Source organism: Orycteropus afer, unplaced genomic scaffold (genome assembly GCF_000298275.1).
Source record: "Orycteropus afer afer isolate SDZICR_OR568_19922 unplaced genomic scaffold, OryAfe1.0 scaffold00101, whole genome shotgun sequence".
NCBI classification, from domain to species: Eukaryota; Metazoa; Chordata; class Mammalia; order Tubulidentata; family Orycteropodidae; genus Orycteropus; species Orycteropus afer.
This window is the reverse complement of record NW_006921688.1, coordinates 4,353,792-4,369,088: the sequence shown is the minus strand read 5'-3', so window position 1 is coordinate 4,369,088 and position 15,297 is coordinate 4,353,792. Positions and strand designations below refer to the sequence as shown.

The window sequence follows — 15,297 nt, the reverse complement described above, 5'->3', positions numbered from 1 at the left end:
GTTAGCAGCCAAATGCCTTAAGCACTATACCACCAAACCTCCAACTTTACTGATCTTCCTCATATATTCTTTTCCCTTCTTAGCCATTAACTCACAGAAATCCCATCTTCCTCTATCCTCTCTGCCAACAATGCAACATTAAAATGTACATTCCCCATCAAGTCAAATTCCATACTTCCTTTTTAAAAGTGTGATGCTCGTATTTACAAAGTCTTCCTCCAAGCCTCTTGTGCATCTCACAAGGGGCCACGTAATATCTGCCCGTCTCTTTGTGATCTTAAAACTGATTGTGGCTTCAGATGTTGTCAGCTTGACTCATCAAAGGATTTCAGCAGCCATATCACTGTTTAGAGGCCCTTCAGGTTGGCTCCTGTGTACATGACATCTTTCATAGCTTCCCTGCTTTCTTATAATGACCAGACGTCCAAGCTTATCTCACACACTTCTTACCTTAGACCTGATAGGTATTATTTCTCAAAGGAGTCCTAGTTACTTTTAGTGGGAAACTGTATTTTGAGAACTTCCTTTAAGTGCATCAAAAGGAGTGGAACGTTAGCTTACAAAAAGGTTGAAAATATTTTCTATTGTTGTAAATAGGCACAAATCTGTATTCCCTTCCTAGCTACAGAACTTGTATCATCATTTCCAGTTCCTTTTAATCCCCCCAATCTCTTTGCACACAGAAGTTACAGACAGTATCACAAAGTACCCTGTGATCATCTTCAAACTCTCATTCACTTACTCCTTCAACCAACATGTACTGAATATCCATTAGACAAGTAGAAAGGAATAAAACCCTCTTCTATGTACACAAATAAATATAAGAAAAACGACGGGTGACCTTATGTTGTTGTCGAGTTGATTCCGATTCATGGAGACCCCATGTGTGCAGAGCAGAGAGCTATTCCCTGGGATTTTCAAGGCTGTGATCTTTGGAAGCAGACTGCCAGGCCTGCCTAAGGTTCTGGGTGGATTCGAACTGCCAATTTTGGGGCTATGAGTTGAGCACTTAAACGTCTGTGCCACTCAGGGACTCCTAGGTGCCATCACAGAAACATGTATAAAGACTATGGGTGGAGGTCACCCGAGAAGGCTTCAAGCTTCAATTAAGGTGGTGTCACTTAAATACCACATTTTACAAATACTGAATGAAAATTATTTAATACATTATCCTGAAAAGATATATAAAGTAGTAAATTTTACACTTAGAGGTTTATATTTTAAAAAGTACCAAAGAAAATTCAATTCAAAAGAACCAAAGTGCCAACTATGTAATATTTTCACACTCCTAAATTAAGAATACCAAATACAAAAATAAATTTTAAAGATACAAATTACATTGGTTAATAATATAGCTATCTTAGAGAATCCGTAACACAAGGAAATGCAGTAAGTAGTTCCAAAGAGAGGGACCCAAGCAGTAAATCAAGTCAAGATGAGAACAACAGAGGACAGATAACGTCTGTTCTTAGAAGCAAGCTGTTTAAGAAGGAAATGTACAGTGTGAGACGGCCGTGTGGCAGGAGCATTTAACTCTAATACATTATGTGTGTTTTTTTCACTTAGAAAAAGTTCTGGACCAGTATACTAAAGGGAGATCTCTCAAGAGAAAGGACAGAAGCCGACTCAATTAAAAAGGGAGTTGTTGTTGTTGTTGTTAAGTGCCGTCGAGTCATTTCCGACTCATAGCGACCCCATGCACAGCAGAACGAAACACTGCCCTATGCCGCGCCAACCCCACAATCCCTGCTATACTTGAGCTCATCATTGCAGCCACCGTATCAATCCATCTCCTTGAAGGCCTCCCCCTCTTTCGTCGACCCTCCACCCTACCAAGCATGACATCCTTCTCCAGGGAATGGTCCCTTCTTACAACATGACCAAAATAGGTGAGACGAAGTCTGGCCATTCTTGCTTCCAAGGAGCATTCTGGCTGCACTTCCTCCAGGACAGATCTGTTAGTTCTTTTAGCAGTCCATGGTACTTTCAGCATTCTTCGCCAGCACCACAACTCAAAAGCATCAACTCTTCTTCGGTCTTCCCTATTCATTGTCCAGCTCTCACATGCATACCAGGCGATTGGAAATATCATGGCTTGTGTCAGGCGCACCTTAGTCCTCAATGAGATATCCTTGCTCCTCAGCACTTGAAACAGTTCCTTCGCAGTTGACTTTCCCAATGCTACACGTCGTCTAATGTCCTGACTGCTCCTTCCATTGGCATCGATTGTAGAACCAAGCAACGTGAATTCCTTGACAACCTCAATCTTCTCTCCATTTATTGTGATGCTGCTCATTGGTCCAGTTGTGAGGATTTTTGTTTTCTTTATGTTGAGATGTAATCCATACTGCAGACTGTATTCTTCAACCTTCATCAGTAGGTGCCTTAAGTCATCCTCACTTTCAGCAAGCAAAAGTTGTATCGTCTGCATATCTCAGGTTGTTAATGATTCTTCCTCCAATCCTGATACCACATTGTTCTTCATACAGTCCAGCTTCTCGGAAAAAGGGAGAGCAGTCCCCAAAAGCGAGGCTGTTACCCAATAAGCAAATGTTTATACTATAATTAGAGAGCTTAATTTACCTTTATAGGAAACACCGAGTTTCTATTGATGGTGATGGAGAATCTGGCAATGGAACTAGTGATGGTTACACAATGTAACCATGGTAAGTGGTGTCACTGAATGGTACACATCAAGGAGGATGAAATAGCAAATGCTGTGTTACCTGTATTTTTGTAACAATTAACAAATACTTACTTTCCCCAGTTTGAGGTGCATTCTAAGCTGTATACCCTGGGGAGCCCTCCACATTCCTTTGTCATATTTCTTTTTACATCAACTTTTAAAAAGCACATTACTTTAATGCCCAGATGATTAGGAACTTAATTTAAAAGGTTGTGGTCTGCCTCATGGTTTATTTGAAAGAAACAGATTCCACTTTGTTAAGCATGCCATTGGGGGTTTCTTTGGTAAAAATCGGAGTAACACAGTGAAAGTGGTTATTACTGGGTACCCAAAAGGAATTAAAAATGATCTACTTTCTAGTTTTTGGTAAAGCTGAAAAACATGCTTAATTATTTTATTTTTGAATAGGCAATTCATTTCCACAGATCAAAACATTATTTAAAAAATACACTGAGAAATTTTATTCCTAACTATCCTAGCAGGCCAGTTCCCTCTTGCCTACTATGGGTTGTTGTTGTTGTTGTTACGTGCCATCGAGCTGGACCCGACTCATAGTGACCCCTCCCTGGATTTCCGAGGCAGTATCACTATGGAAGTAAATGCCCCATCTTCCTTCTGAGGAGTGGCTGGTGGGTTTGAACCGCAAGCCTTCTGGTTAGCAGTCAAGTGCCTTAGGCATCATGCTACCAGAGCTCCCCTACTATGGGTTGTTGTTGTTGTTGTTATTTGCCGTCGAGTCGGCCCCGACTCATAGCGACCCCTCCTTGGGTTTCCGAGGCAGTATCACTACGGAAGTACGATTGCCCAAGCTTCTTTCTGAGGAGTGGCTGGTGGATTTGAACCACCAGCCTTCTGGTTAGCAGTCAAGTGCCTTAGGCACTATGCTACCAGAGCTCCTCTACTATGGGTAGCCATCTTTATTAACTATATTTTGAATCCTTTCCGTGTTTTTTATGCAAACAGAGGAAAATGCACATCTCTATTTATTCCTCCCCTTACTTTCCTTCTATATACGCCGCCCCACCTCTTGTGTCCTTAACTTAACACATCCTGAAGGTTATGTACACTATGGAATATACAGAGTTCATTCTTCTTTTGAACATATTTTTAATAATTCTACAAAAGGTTCAAGGTTTTACTCCCAGGTGAGATACTTCAAGATCTCTGTAGTACAGCCATAGGGAAGTGCTCTGGAAAGCTCTCTCACTATCAAGTCTCTTGAAACTTCACACTGAAGAATCTACAGTGTTGTCTTTAATAGTGTTCCGTGACTCACCAAGCACTCTTAGAATAGTTTTTTTTTAACCACAGAATTCTATTCTACTTGAAAAATTAGGAAGAGGGAGCTGGGCTTTAGGGGAGATAATCCTTTCCTCACTTGCTCTGCTCCATCCCATTCTCTAACTCTGACCTCACTTTCTCACTTTTTCCCCCTCTTTCATTATCTTCTCATATCCTATACTGACAAATGTGAACTACTGATTGTGAGGGTTATGTTTGTATGTCAACTTGGCTAGCCTGGTTGAGTGGCTGGGCAGCTGAATGTAGTATTCCCCATGACTGGTAATCAACTCCATGGTGGAATCTACTGGGAGCAGCTGAGTAGCGGCTTTTGGGTATGTGGTCTGCTTCCTGTATATAAGCAGCAACTTTGGGAATGGTCTCTAGCCTATGGCACGCTTGGACCCTTCGTGTAGCCGTGCTATTGCTCAGCAGCCTGCTATGCTCTGCCAACCTTGGGACTTACAATGGACTTACGTTAACAGCCTGCCATGTGGTTTGGTAACACTGGGACTGTGCCTTTTTACTTGTCAACCTTGGGGCTTCTCAGCCTCAGCAGCTAGCAGCTGTCTGAGTGAAGAAACGCCTCTAACTCCAGTGGGCCGGGAGCAGAAGGCAGAGCTGGTCCCCAAGGTTGAGGGGCTTTCACCTAGCCCCTAGAGCCTGGCACTTGGAGCTTGGACTTAAAGCCTCCAAATTATAAGAATAAACTGTTTGTTAAGGCCATCCTATTTGTGGTATATATTCTTGTCAGAGCAGCACTAGGTAACCAGAACACTGATTCATTAATCAAATAATTATTATGGGCCTTTTACTGTTACTATTGCTGTGAGTATTCACTGCTAACAATTACTTAGCACTCAATAATGAATGAGGTACCCTTCTAGCTGCTTTACATGAAGTATCATATGCAATTCTCTATGAAGTTTTTTTATTTCCATTGTACAGTTGAGAAAAATTAGGGTCAGAGAGGCTAATTAATTAACAATTAACAATTGTCAAATTTTGAACACAAGTTTGTTTACCACCAAAATACATGCTCTTAACCATCTTACTATAGAAATAGCCAGGCATGTTAGGAGAATGCCAAGACGTTTGGATGACTAAGTGGAGGAGAAACTGGGCAAGAGATCAGGCTGTAGAATGCGACAGGATTCCAGATCACAGCCTCAGCCAAGACATATGGACCTTATTCTGAAGGGTATGGAGACATAAAATTTGCATTTAGAAAGATAATTTGGCAGAAATGAGGAGGATGGATCCAAGAGGCCAAAACGGGGTAGGACTGAAGGCAGGGAGACCAATTAAAAGTACAGACAAGGGTAATAGGAGTGTGAACAAAATATAGTCACTACATTTGCAATGCAGCAATGTAGATATGGAGCCTCTTGGAAATTTTGTATTAGTGCAAATTTCAATATCATTTGTCAAGAGTAAACACTTCTGACTAAGCCCCAAATACTTTTTATAACTTATTTTAACAAGCTAAAAAGAATTTTTGTTACAAAAATTTCCAGTTTAATTAAATGGATACAACTATCACTAAGTATTTAAAATTATGGAGTTTTTAAACTGCATACCAAGAACAATGTAAAATTTATCAGACGCTTAATGATAGAAACATAAATAAAAATGATAAACACACACATTTTTTTCTTCAGAACTAGGACCTTTGGCACTGTGCAGTCTTTCATTTCAGTGATAGGTACAAGGCAGGCCTATGACTTGCAGACTACATTTGGGGTGTTCATGTAGGATTAGAATCCGAGTTTTCCTGATTCATTATTGAATGCTTTTCTCACTTTCATATGAAGATATAGCATTTTAAACAGTTCTCCAGGCCAAACAGAAGGGAGGGAAGGGAAGTGAGCCCACAGCTCAGGAAGTATTGATTAAATATCAATTTAATCCTCTTATGTACTCTCTGAGGAGGCATTTGGCATGAAGTTCAGATGGGGTACAGAGAGTTTAAATAACTTGCAAAGGCCACCTGATTGCTGGACACCAAAGCTCGTATCTTTTCATTACAGCACACTAATTCCAACAAAAAGATAAATTAAAAGAGTTTTATTTCAATGTTTAAAATAAATACCGGGTTTGTGCTAATAAATTCAGAAATCATTGAACACTGACCTGTAACATGCACCTGGATACAACAACTTCAGGTACTTCAGGGAATTTTTGTCGCAGGTCATGTAAAACCTGAAAATCAATTTGGTGGCTTCCTTGGGCCATTCGTATACTGCCTGATCAGGACTACTGTACAGTAGGCAATTCTAGGCCTTAGTGGAAATAGTACTCATCTCTTCTGTCCAAGCATTTTCTGTGAAAGAAAAAAAAAAATTTAATGAGAACTCATTCTAGCATAAATATTGTTGGGGATTTAAAATTTCAATACAATAGAGTATGTAACTTAGCACCTAACATTTAACATAAACTATAAATATATTATTTAGGTCTTTTTATATAGTTATGCTGTTTTGTCAGTTTGTAAGTCCAGATGGCAAACTTTTATATTATCTAATTCCTAAAGGCTGGCATGCTTTATAATGACTATGCCAAAAGGCATTCAAACATGAAAGTACTGTCAAAGTTGTCTTCTCACATTCTTTTAAAAGGAGAGAATGAATATTTATTTTTTTTCTTAATGATTAAGGGATAGCCTGAGGTAATCCTATTTGCTCTATTTAAAATTCTTAGTTTAGATCTTGAAAATGTGTGGTACTAACAAACTACTTTGCATACTGTTTAAAACTTCATAATACATAGCCCAATAATGTGGTATTTTAACTTCCAGATAGATTTAATCCTTAATTGCACAATCAACTCATTCTTAGCAGCTTAGTAGCATTTTATACCCTCTGCTTCTATTAAATCAGTATTTAAAAAATACGATGCCAAGGCCTTGACCTAGAGATTTAATTGGTCTGGGGAGCGGCCTGGGCATAGGGGTTTTTAAAAGCTCCCCAAGTACTTCTTACATGTGGCCAAATTGAGAACTACTGCCTTAGTTTTATTTCTATTGATCCTAATTATAAGCCATGTTTATTTAATCTTGAAAAGTCCATTTCAGATATAAGCAATACATAAATACATTCAACCTAAATAACATATTAAACATATTTAAAATTTATGCCATTTGATTAATAATTAAAATAGACTCCACATTAAGTTAACAAGAAGACAATCTTTTAATGTGAATTTCTTCTCAGTAACGCTTCTCTTTTATTCGTTAGCATAAGCTGAAGAAGCTAAGGATGGAGCACATCTCCGTGCACGCAGAGCTGAGGCCTCCTGTCCTTTACTGTGTACACTGCACTCGGTAGAGCATCTTCAACCTAAACGCCGACGTTCAAGCTTTTTTTAAAAGTAGACTTACATTATGATAGAACTCCTGAGTCCTCAACAGAATAAAATCTTATTTATTAGCTATCATGTATGCAGTTTCTTCCCCCACAAATAACACACCCATGTAAATAACGTACAGAGTATATAGAAATGTAACAGCCAGGGGGTTGCCCGTCTGCAAAACACAAAAACCACCCAAAAATTTTATTAAATTCTTTATGTGACTTCTTCAGCTTAGTTACATCTCGTAGGTTTTAAACCACTGCCAAACCAAGTTATGTGCATTATAAATATCCCACGCTGCTATATTTCTATGCATCACACAGATTCTCTTAATCACACATAATTTTAGCACTAAAAGTAGTGCTTCTATAAATGAGCTGCTGGAAAAAGATATAGTACTGGAAATTAGTAAATAATACTAAAAAAATAACAAGAGAAAATAAACATGCTATAAAATATTGCTCATCTTAAAACCCTCCCTTGAGGCCACAGCCCTCTCCAGCCATTAGCCCATCCCTTTACTCACACCTTTTAGGATGAAAACTACTTGCAAGAGTTGTTTATACTTGGTGTCTTCACTTCCTCCCTTTTAACTTCTTTTACACCTGCCCCAATCAGGCTTTCCTTTAGCCTCCGAAAAACACTTATCAAGGCCTCCAAAATCCTCCAAGTTGTCAAGGCAGTTCTCAGTCTGCCTCTTATCAGACCTCTTCGTAGTCAACCAATCTTTCATCCTTTGTAAACAATTTCTTCACCTGACTTTGAGGTTTATCCTCTTCTGTTTTTCCTCCTACTCACTGGCTGTTCCTTCTCAGCTTTCTTTGCTGGAGCCTCTTCTTATCCCAGACATCCAAATGTTGGAGCTAGGGAGTTCAGATCTGGGGTTTCTTTCTATATGTACAGTCTTCTTCAAGGTAATTCCATTAAAACAAAGTGCTTTGAACAGCAGCTCTGTTCTGAGATTTGGCAAATTTCTATCTCCAACCCCAATCTCTCCCTTGAGCTTCAGACTAAGACATCCAATTGCCAACCTGACAGCTCCTTTGGAGATCTAAAACTCACTTTAAGTTTAAAGGTGTCCCAAACTGAACTTTAATTTCCTTTCCTTATCTGATTCAACCCTTTCCCCATCTTTTCCATCTCCATAAATGGTTGCTGCTGCTGTTGTTATATGCCATCGAGTTGGACCCGACTCATAGCGACCCCTCCCTGGGTTTCTGAGGCAGTGTCACTACGGGAGTAGATTGCCCAACCTTCCTTCCGAGGAGTGGCTGGTGGGTTTGAACCACCAGCCTTCTGGTTAGCAGCCAAGTGCCTTAGGCACTATGCTACCAGAGCTCCCCAGTAAACGGTACCATCAGTCATTCAGTTGGCCTTCTCTCACATCCTACAGAGAATCCACCACCAAGTTTTGTGGCTGTTTTGACAAAAATATTTGGAATCTAACCACTTTGCCCACCTCTGTAGTTGCTCTTGTCTAAGCCATCATCATAACTCACTCAGACTATTACTGAAAATGGGCTAGTGGTAGTTCAGTGGTAGAATTCTCACTTTCCACGTGGGATCCCCGGGATCAATTCCTGACCATGCATCTCATGAGCACTGCCAGTGGGAGCTTGCCTGTTGCTACGAGGCTAACAGATTTGAGAGGACTTCCCAGCCTAACACAACCTACAAAGAAAGGCCCAACCAGCCAAGGAAAACCCTGTGAATCCCAGCTGTGTGAGCTGCAACCGGTCACAGCGTGGAGGGTGCAGGACTGGTCAGTGTGTGTCTGTTGTGCATGGGGTTGCTGTGAGTCAGGGCCAACTCAGGAGCAGCCAACAACAAACACCACTGCAAACTGGTCTCCTCCCTGCACTAATTCCTCGCTTCCCTCACATCTACCTCCAGTCTTTTCTTTACCTAGCAAAGTGATCTTTTTGTAAAAGGTTAAGAGCTCAAATTTCTCCATCCCATGGTTCCTGGCTAACTACAACATCCTAACTTCATCTACCACTCTCCTTGTTCCCTCAGTTCCAACTGGAATTCTTTCTCAAAGAAGCCAATGTCATTACTCCCATAGGCTTTTGGCCTTGCTGCTGCTTCTGCCTGGAACACTATTCTCAGACTCTTGCCTGGCTATCTCTATTACTTCATTAATATTTCTGATCAAATGTTACCACCTCGAAAGACAGCTTCCCTGGCCAATCTATCTTAAATAATGCCACATTTCTGTCCCTACTGTCACCATGATCCCATACTCTGCTTTTCCTTCACAGTAGTAGAAAATACTTCTGTGGAAAATTAAGATTTAGCTTTATTACTCAGTCCTTCTACCACTCGTCTGAGTCTGTCATACTGTGGTGGCCTGCAGGTTGCTGTGATGCTGGAAGTTATGCCACTGGTCACCCATGGTGGACAGGTTTCAGTAGAACTTAGAGCCTACGACAGCCTAGGAAGAACTCAGACAGGTCCACTACTGAAAAAATTGGTCACTGAAAACCTTATGAATAGCAGTGAAACACTGTCTGATATAGTGTCAGAAGATGAGCCCCTTAGGTTGGAAGGCACTCAAAATATGCCTGGGGAAAAGCTGCCTCTTCAACCTAGAGTCAACTTTAGTGGCACAGATGGAGTAAAACTTACGGGAATTTCATTTGCTGATGTGGCATGACTCAAAGAGAAGAAACAGCTACAAATACTCATTAATACTCAGAACATGGAATGTACAAAGTATGAATCTAGGAAAACTAGACGTTGTCTAAAATGAAATGGAATGTATAAAGATTGGTATCCTAGGCATTTAGTGAGGTGAAATGGTCTGGTGTTGGCCATTTTGAATCAGACAACTGTATGGTCTACTACGCTGGGAATGACAAACTGAAGGGAAAAGGTGGCGTATTCATCGTCAAAAAAGAACATTTCAGGATCTATCCTGAAGTACAATGCTGTCAGTAACAGGATAATATCCATATGCCAACAAGAAGACCAGCTAATACAACTATTATTTGAATTTACTCACCAACTACTAATGAAGAAAGTGAAGATTTTCATCATCTTATGCAGTCTGAAATGGACCAAATACGAAATCAAGATATACTAATATCTGCTGGTGACTGGAGTGCAAAAGGTGGAAACAAAGAAGAGGCATAGGTGGTTGGATAATATGGCTTTAGTGATAGAAATGACTCCTGAGGTTGCATGACAGAATTCTGCCCAAGAACAATGACTTACTCATCACAAATACTTTTTATCAACAATATAAATAGTGACTACAAACCATGGTCATATTGTCAGAAGGGACTAGGCCCTCGAGAATGGTATCTTGCTTGGTGAAGTACAGGGTCAGAGAAAAAGGGGAATACTCTCAACAAGATGGACTGACACAGTGGCTGCAATGATTGGCTCAAGCATGGCAACTATTGCCAGGATGGGGCAAGAACGGGCAGCATTTTACTCTGTTGTATGCAGGGCTGCTATGAGTTGGAACTGACTCAATGGCACCTAACAAGAGCCTATCAGTTCTTATTCATATTCACCATACTTCTCCACTTCCAGTGCATCCCACCCAGTTAATGCACAAGTGTTCTGGTTATATCAATAATCAGTGGAAATAAGTAAAAAGAGAAAAGAGAAGAAAAATTAACTGGAAGATGGACATCAGAACAGCGATCAGAAAGCAGCAGAGAGAGAAAGTAACAAAGACACATGTACATAACAGAGGTGGAAAGACTCAAGAGGATGAGGGAAGGCAAAATTCAAAGAGAGAATGGTGGAGATTTTTTTTTTTTTTTTAGTACTGAAGACATGTCCTCACAGTGAAAAAGAACACATTAAACTCTAAACAGAATAAATAAAAGCATATTTACACCTACATTGTAGTGAAACCACAGAAAGCCAAAGACAAAGATTCTATCTTAAAAAAACAACCAGAGAGAAAAGAGCTATACTCTACCAAAGGAGTAATACAACCAGACTAGTGAACTCATCAGTAACAACAGATTCCTCAACAAGGGAATAATACACAGTATGCACGTTGCAAGGGTGTAAGATGAGTTGTCCTGTCACTGGTAAGGAAGTCCTTCTAAAATGTAGCCATTATGTAACTACCTCACCCAATGAGGTGTTCCTTCTGTAGGCCAATAGTTTATCTCCTTTCCACATAGATAACTGCTTACCTAATTGACCTGGCAATTCCACTTTTAGGTATTTACCTAAACAAAAAGACAATCACGCAAAGAGATCCATATAATGATTTTTCTTACAGCACCATTTCTAATATGGAAAAGTCAGAAACAACTTACACAGAAGACTGACTGAAAAAGCTTTGGCGTGTCCACACAGTAGATTAAGAATGTTGCAAAGTATGAGGCTCATCTACACTTATTGACATGGACCATTAACATTGCTGGCTTGGAAAAAAAATTGAACAATATTAAATGTAATTCCAATTATATACAGGTAAAATGAGATTTTATTTTACTTCATATATTTCTAGATTGTTCAGATTTTTTATACTGAAAACATACTACTTTTAAATTAATAAGGACACTGTCATTTTAGACTGAAAAACCAAGGAAGCATTATTTCCACTTATCCTATGCAGACTACAAATGTCATAAATACTGGCCAATGAGATTATCTCTCAATACTCAAGGTGTTTGTAACATTAAAGAAAATCTATATGGTCTTTGGAAATGACAGGTCTATTTTGATAAATGACTCTAACAAAATTCTTTAGAAAAATGAAAACCTACTTGCATTAACAAATAAACTACACAAAATATTTTAATAATGAATTCACTTCAGTTGCAAACAAAATAAAAACAAACTCCTAAGCAGCCCCTTACTACAATTGTGGATACTCTACTTAATATCTGACACTAAGATTTTGTTTTTAAGGTTATTGATGATCTTACAGGTGAAGTCTGGAAAGGGTTTTCTTTTATTCCCCCCCTTTAGACCCATCCTCACATTATTTCTGCAGTCAAGTTTAACTATTCATTTCAACAGCCCATATCTATGTGTATAACATGAAGTTGTATCTTAATTTCCATCAATCTTAATTTTAGTCACCATGGAAATTCAGATACCCAGCTTTTAATAAGGCCACATAAAGGTTTTAATAAATGCCTATTGAATGACGGTCTTCCGTATGTCTATGTGGTAGGTTAGCAGTAAATAAGCATCTGGAATTCTCTACTGTGTTAGAAAACATTATGATTCTAATTAAGAAGTGTAAAAACACATTCAGTAATTTCAACTTTAAGAAATTTACTTGAAAACTCTTATGTATCATTCATGTTGTCATATATTATTTCTCAAAGTACATTTCAATGGTTGTTATGAAATGTTACAAGTAAAACCAAGTTTTTGTGGCAATACATTTGAAAAATGCTGTACTTAAAGAGCTTTGTCTCTTTAGTGTGAATCCTGGGGCTGGAGAGCAGACACAAAACTTTCCAAACTTATTTTGGCATGCTCTATTTTCTCCTGTCTTTTGAGACATTTCTATTCAAGTATTAATAGACTATAGATACATACAGGGGAACTCTGGTAGCGTAGTGCCTAAGGCACTTGACTGCTAACCAGAAGGCTGGAGGTTCAAACCCACCACCCACTCCTTGGAAGGAAGGCTGGGCAATCAACTTCTGTAGTGATACTGCCTCAGAAACCCAAGGAGGGGTCGCTATGAGTAGAGTCTGACTCGACGGCACATAACAACAACAAGTTACATACATGGAGGTAACTGTCATATAAATAAGATAATCAAAAGACAATGATGTTTTTCTTCCTTAGAAATATAAGTTAACATAAGTTAAAATATAAGTTCAACATAAGTTAAAAATATATGCAAAAGAAATTCAATATCTAACTTTCTAATAGCAAAAACCTAGAAACAAAAAAAACAGGCCTAACTTTTGGTGAGTTCCTTTGCAAACTAATCTATTAATACTTCAAAGTTATGCACACATTAGAACTTCTTTCTTCTAAAAACAGAAAGCATAAAGATATAGTCATATAATTTTAGACACACTGCCATTTAAATTATTATTTTAACTGAGGCAAAAAGTTAACATTGGAGGCATTATAAAACAAAAGAAGGACTTCTATAAGGGATCAAGAGAGCTCTGTTTTATTTAAAAATAATCCTTAACTAATATCAAAATGTTTGTTAATATCATTTGGTGAGTGTAAAGGAAATAGCACTTACATGCACTGACAGTACAATCTCTATGGCTGTCAATCTGGCAATGTCTACCCAAATTAAAACCACACACATCTTTTGACTTCACAATTCTACTTTTGGTAGATTCAGTCATATTGACACAGAACAGTAAGCAAATTTTACTATACCGCTGTAATTACAAACTAAAAGAGCTGAATAGAAGATTACAAAGGGCAGCTTGAGAAGACAAAGTAAAGTATTACAATGAAAAGTGCAAAGACCTGGAGCTGGAAAACCAAAAGGCAAAAGAACACATTCAGCATTTCTCAAGCTGAAAGAACTGAAGAAAAAATTCCAAGTCTAGAATTTCAATATTGAAGAATTCTCTATGGGCAAAATACCAAATGATGCAGGAAACATCAAAAGAAGATGGAAGGAATACACAGTCACCGAGGCAAAAAGAAATTGGTCAATGTCCAACTATTTCAGGTAGCATATGATCAAGAACCAATGGTACTGAAGGAAGAACTCCAACCTGCACTGAAGGAACTGGTGAAAAAGAAGGCTCCAAAAACGACAGAATATTCACTGAGATGTTTCAACAAATGGATGCAGCACTGGAGGTGCTTACTCATTTATGCCAAGACTTTTAGAAGACAGCTACCTGGCCAACTGAAAGAGATTGATATTTGTGCTCATTCCAAAGAAAAGGTAATCCAACAGCATGTGGAAATTATCAAACAATATCATTAATATCACAGGCAAGTAAAATTTTGCTGAAGATAATTCAAAATGAATGCAGCAGGACACTGGCAGGACACTTCTGGAAATTCAAGCCAGCTTCAGAAAAGGGTGTGTAATAAGGGGTATCACTGCTAATGTCAGAGGGATCTTGGCTGAAAGCAAAGAATACCAGAAAGATGTTTATCTATGTTTTCACTGACTATGCAAAGGCATTTGACTGTGTGGATCATAACAAATTATGGATAAAACTGCAAAAAATGGGAATTCTAGAACACTTAATTATGCTCATGAGGAAGCTGTACATAGACCAAGAGGCTGCTGTTCGAATAGAACAAGAGGATACTGCATGGTTTAAAATCAGGAACGGTGTGTGTTAGGGTTGTATCTTTTCACCATACTTAGTCAATATGTATGCTGAGCAAATAATCTGAGAAGCTGGACTACATGAAGAAGAATGTGGCATCAAGATTGGAAAAAGTCTCATTAATACCTGCGATAAGCAGATGACACAACCTTGCTTGCTCAAAAGTGAAGATGACTTGAAGCACTTACCGATGAAGATCAAAGACTAGTCTTCAGTATGGATTACATGTCACCATAAAGAAAAAAAATCCTAGGAGGTCTCACATTGCTGGATCTCAAAACCTACTATACAGCCACAGTAGTCAAAACTGCCTGGTTGGTTTAATGACAGATACACAGACCAATGGAATAGAACTGAGAACCCAGAAATAGATCTATTGACCTATGGTCAGCTGATATTTGACAAAGGGCCAAAATCCATTAAATGGGGAAGAGTATGTTTGTTTAATAAATGGTGCTGGCAAAACTGGAGATCCATTTGCAGAAAAATGAAACAAGATCTGTACCTCACACATACACAAAAACGAACTCCAGATGGATCAAAGACTTAAATGTGAAACCTAGAACTCTACAGTTCCTCAAGGAAAATTTAGGGGCAAATTTAAGAGTCCAAATATATGGCATAAATAGACTATCAAGCATAATTCAAAATGTACAAACAGCAGAAGAGAAACCAGATGATTGGGACCTTCTAAAAATTAAATTTTTATGTGCTTCCAAA

The 15,297-nt window shown here is 38.7% G+C and overlaps 1 protein-coding gene across 1 annotated transcript in view; it reads right to left on the bottom strand.

Annotated features, from left to right (window-relative positions):
* TAB2 (TGF-beta activated kinase 1 (MAP3K7) binding protein 2) overlaps positions 1 to 6,202 on the bottom strand; it is a 37,413-nt gene extending 31,211 nt beyond the window's left edge. The window contains 1 exon segment of the mRNA XM_042781294.1: positions 6,101 to 6,202. Within this exon segment, the coding sequence (XP_042637228.1) occupies positions 6,101 to 6,202 (102 nt within the window).
* Positions 6,203 to 15,297: the final 9,095 nt, after the last annotated feature.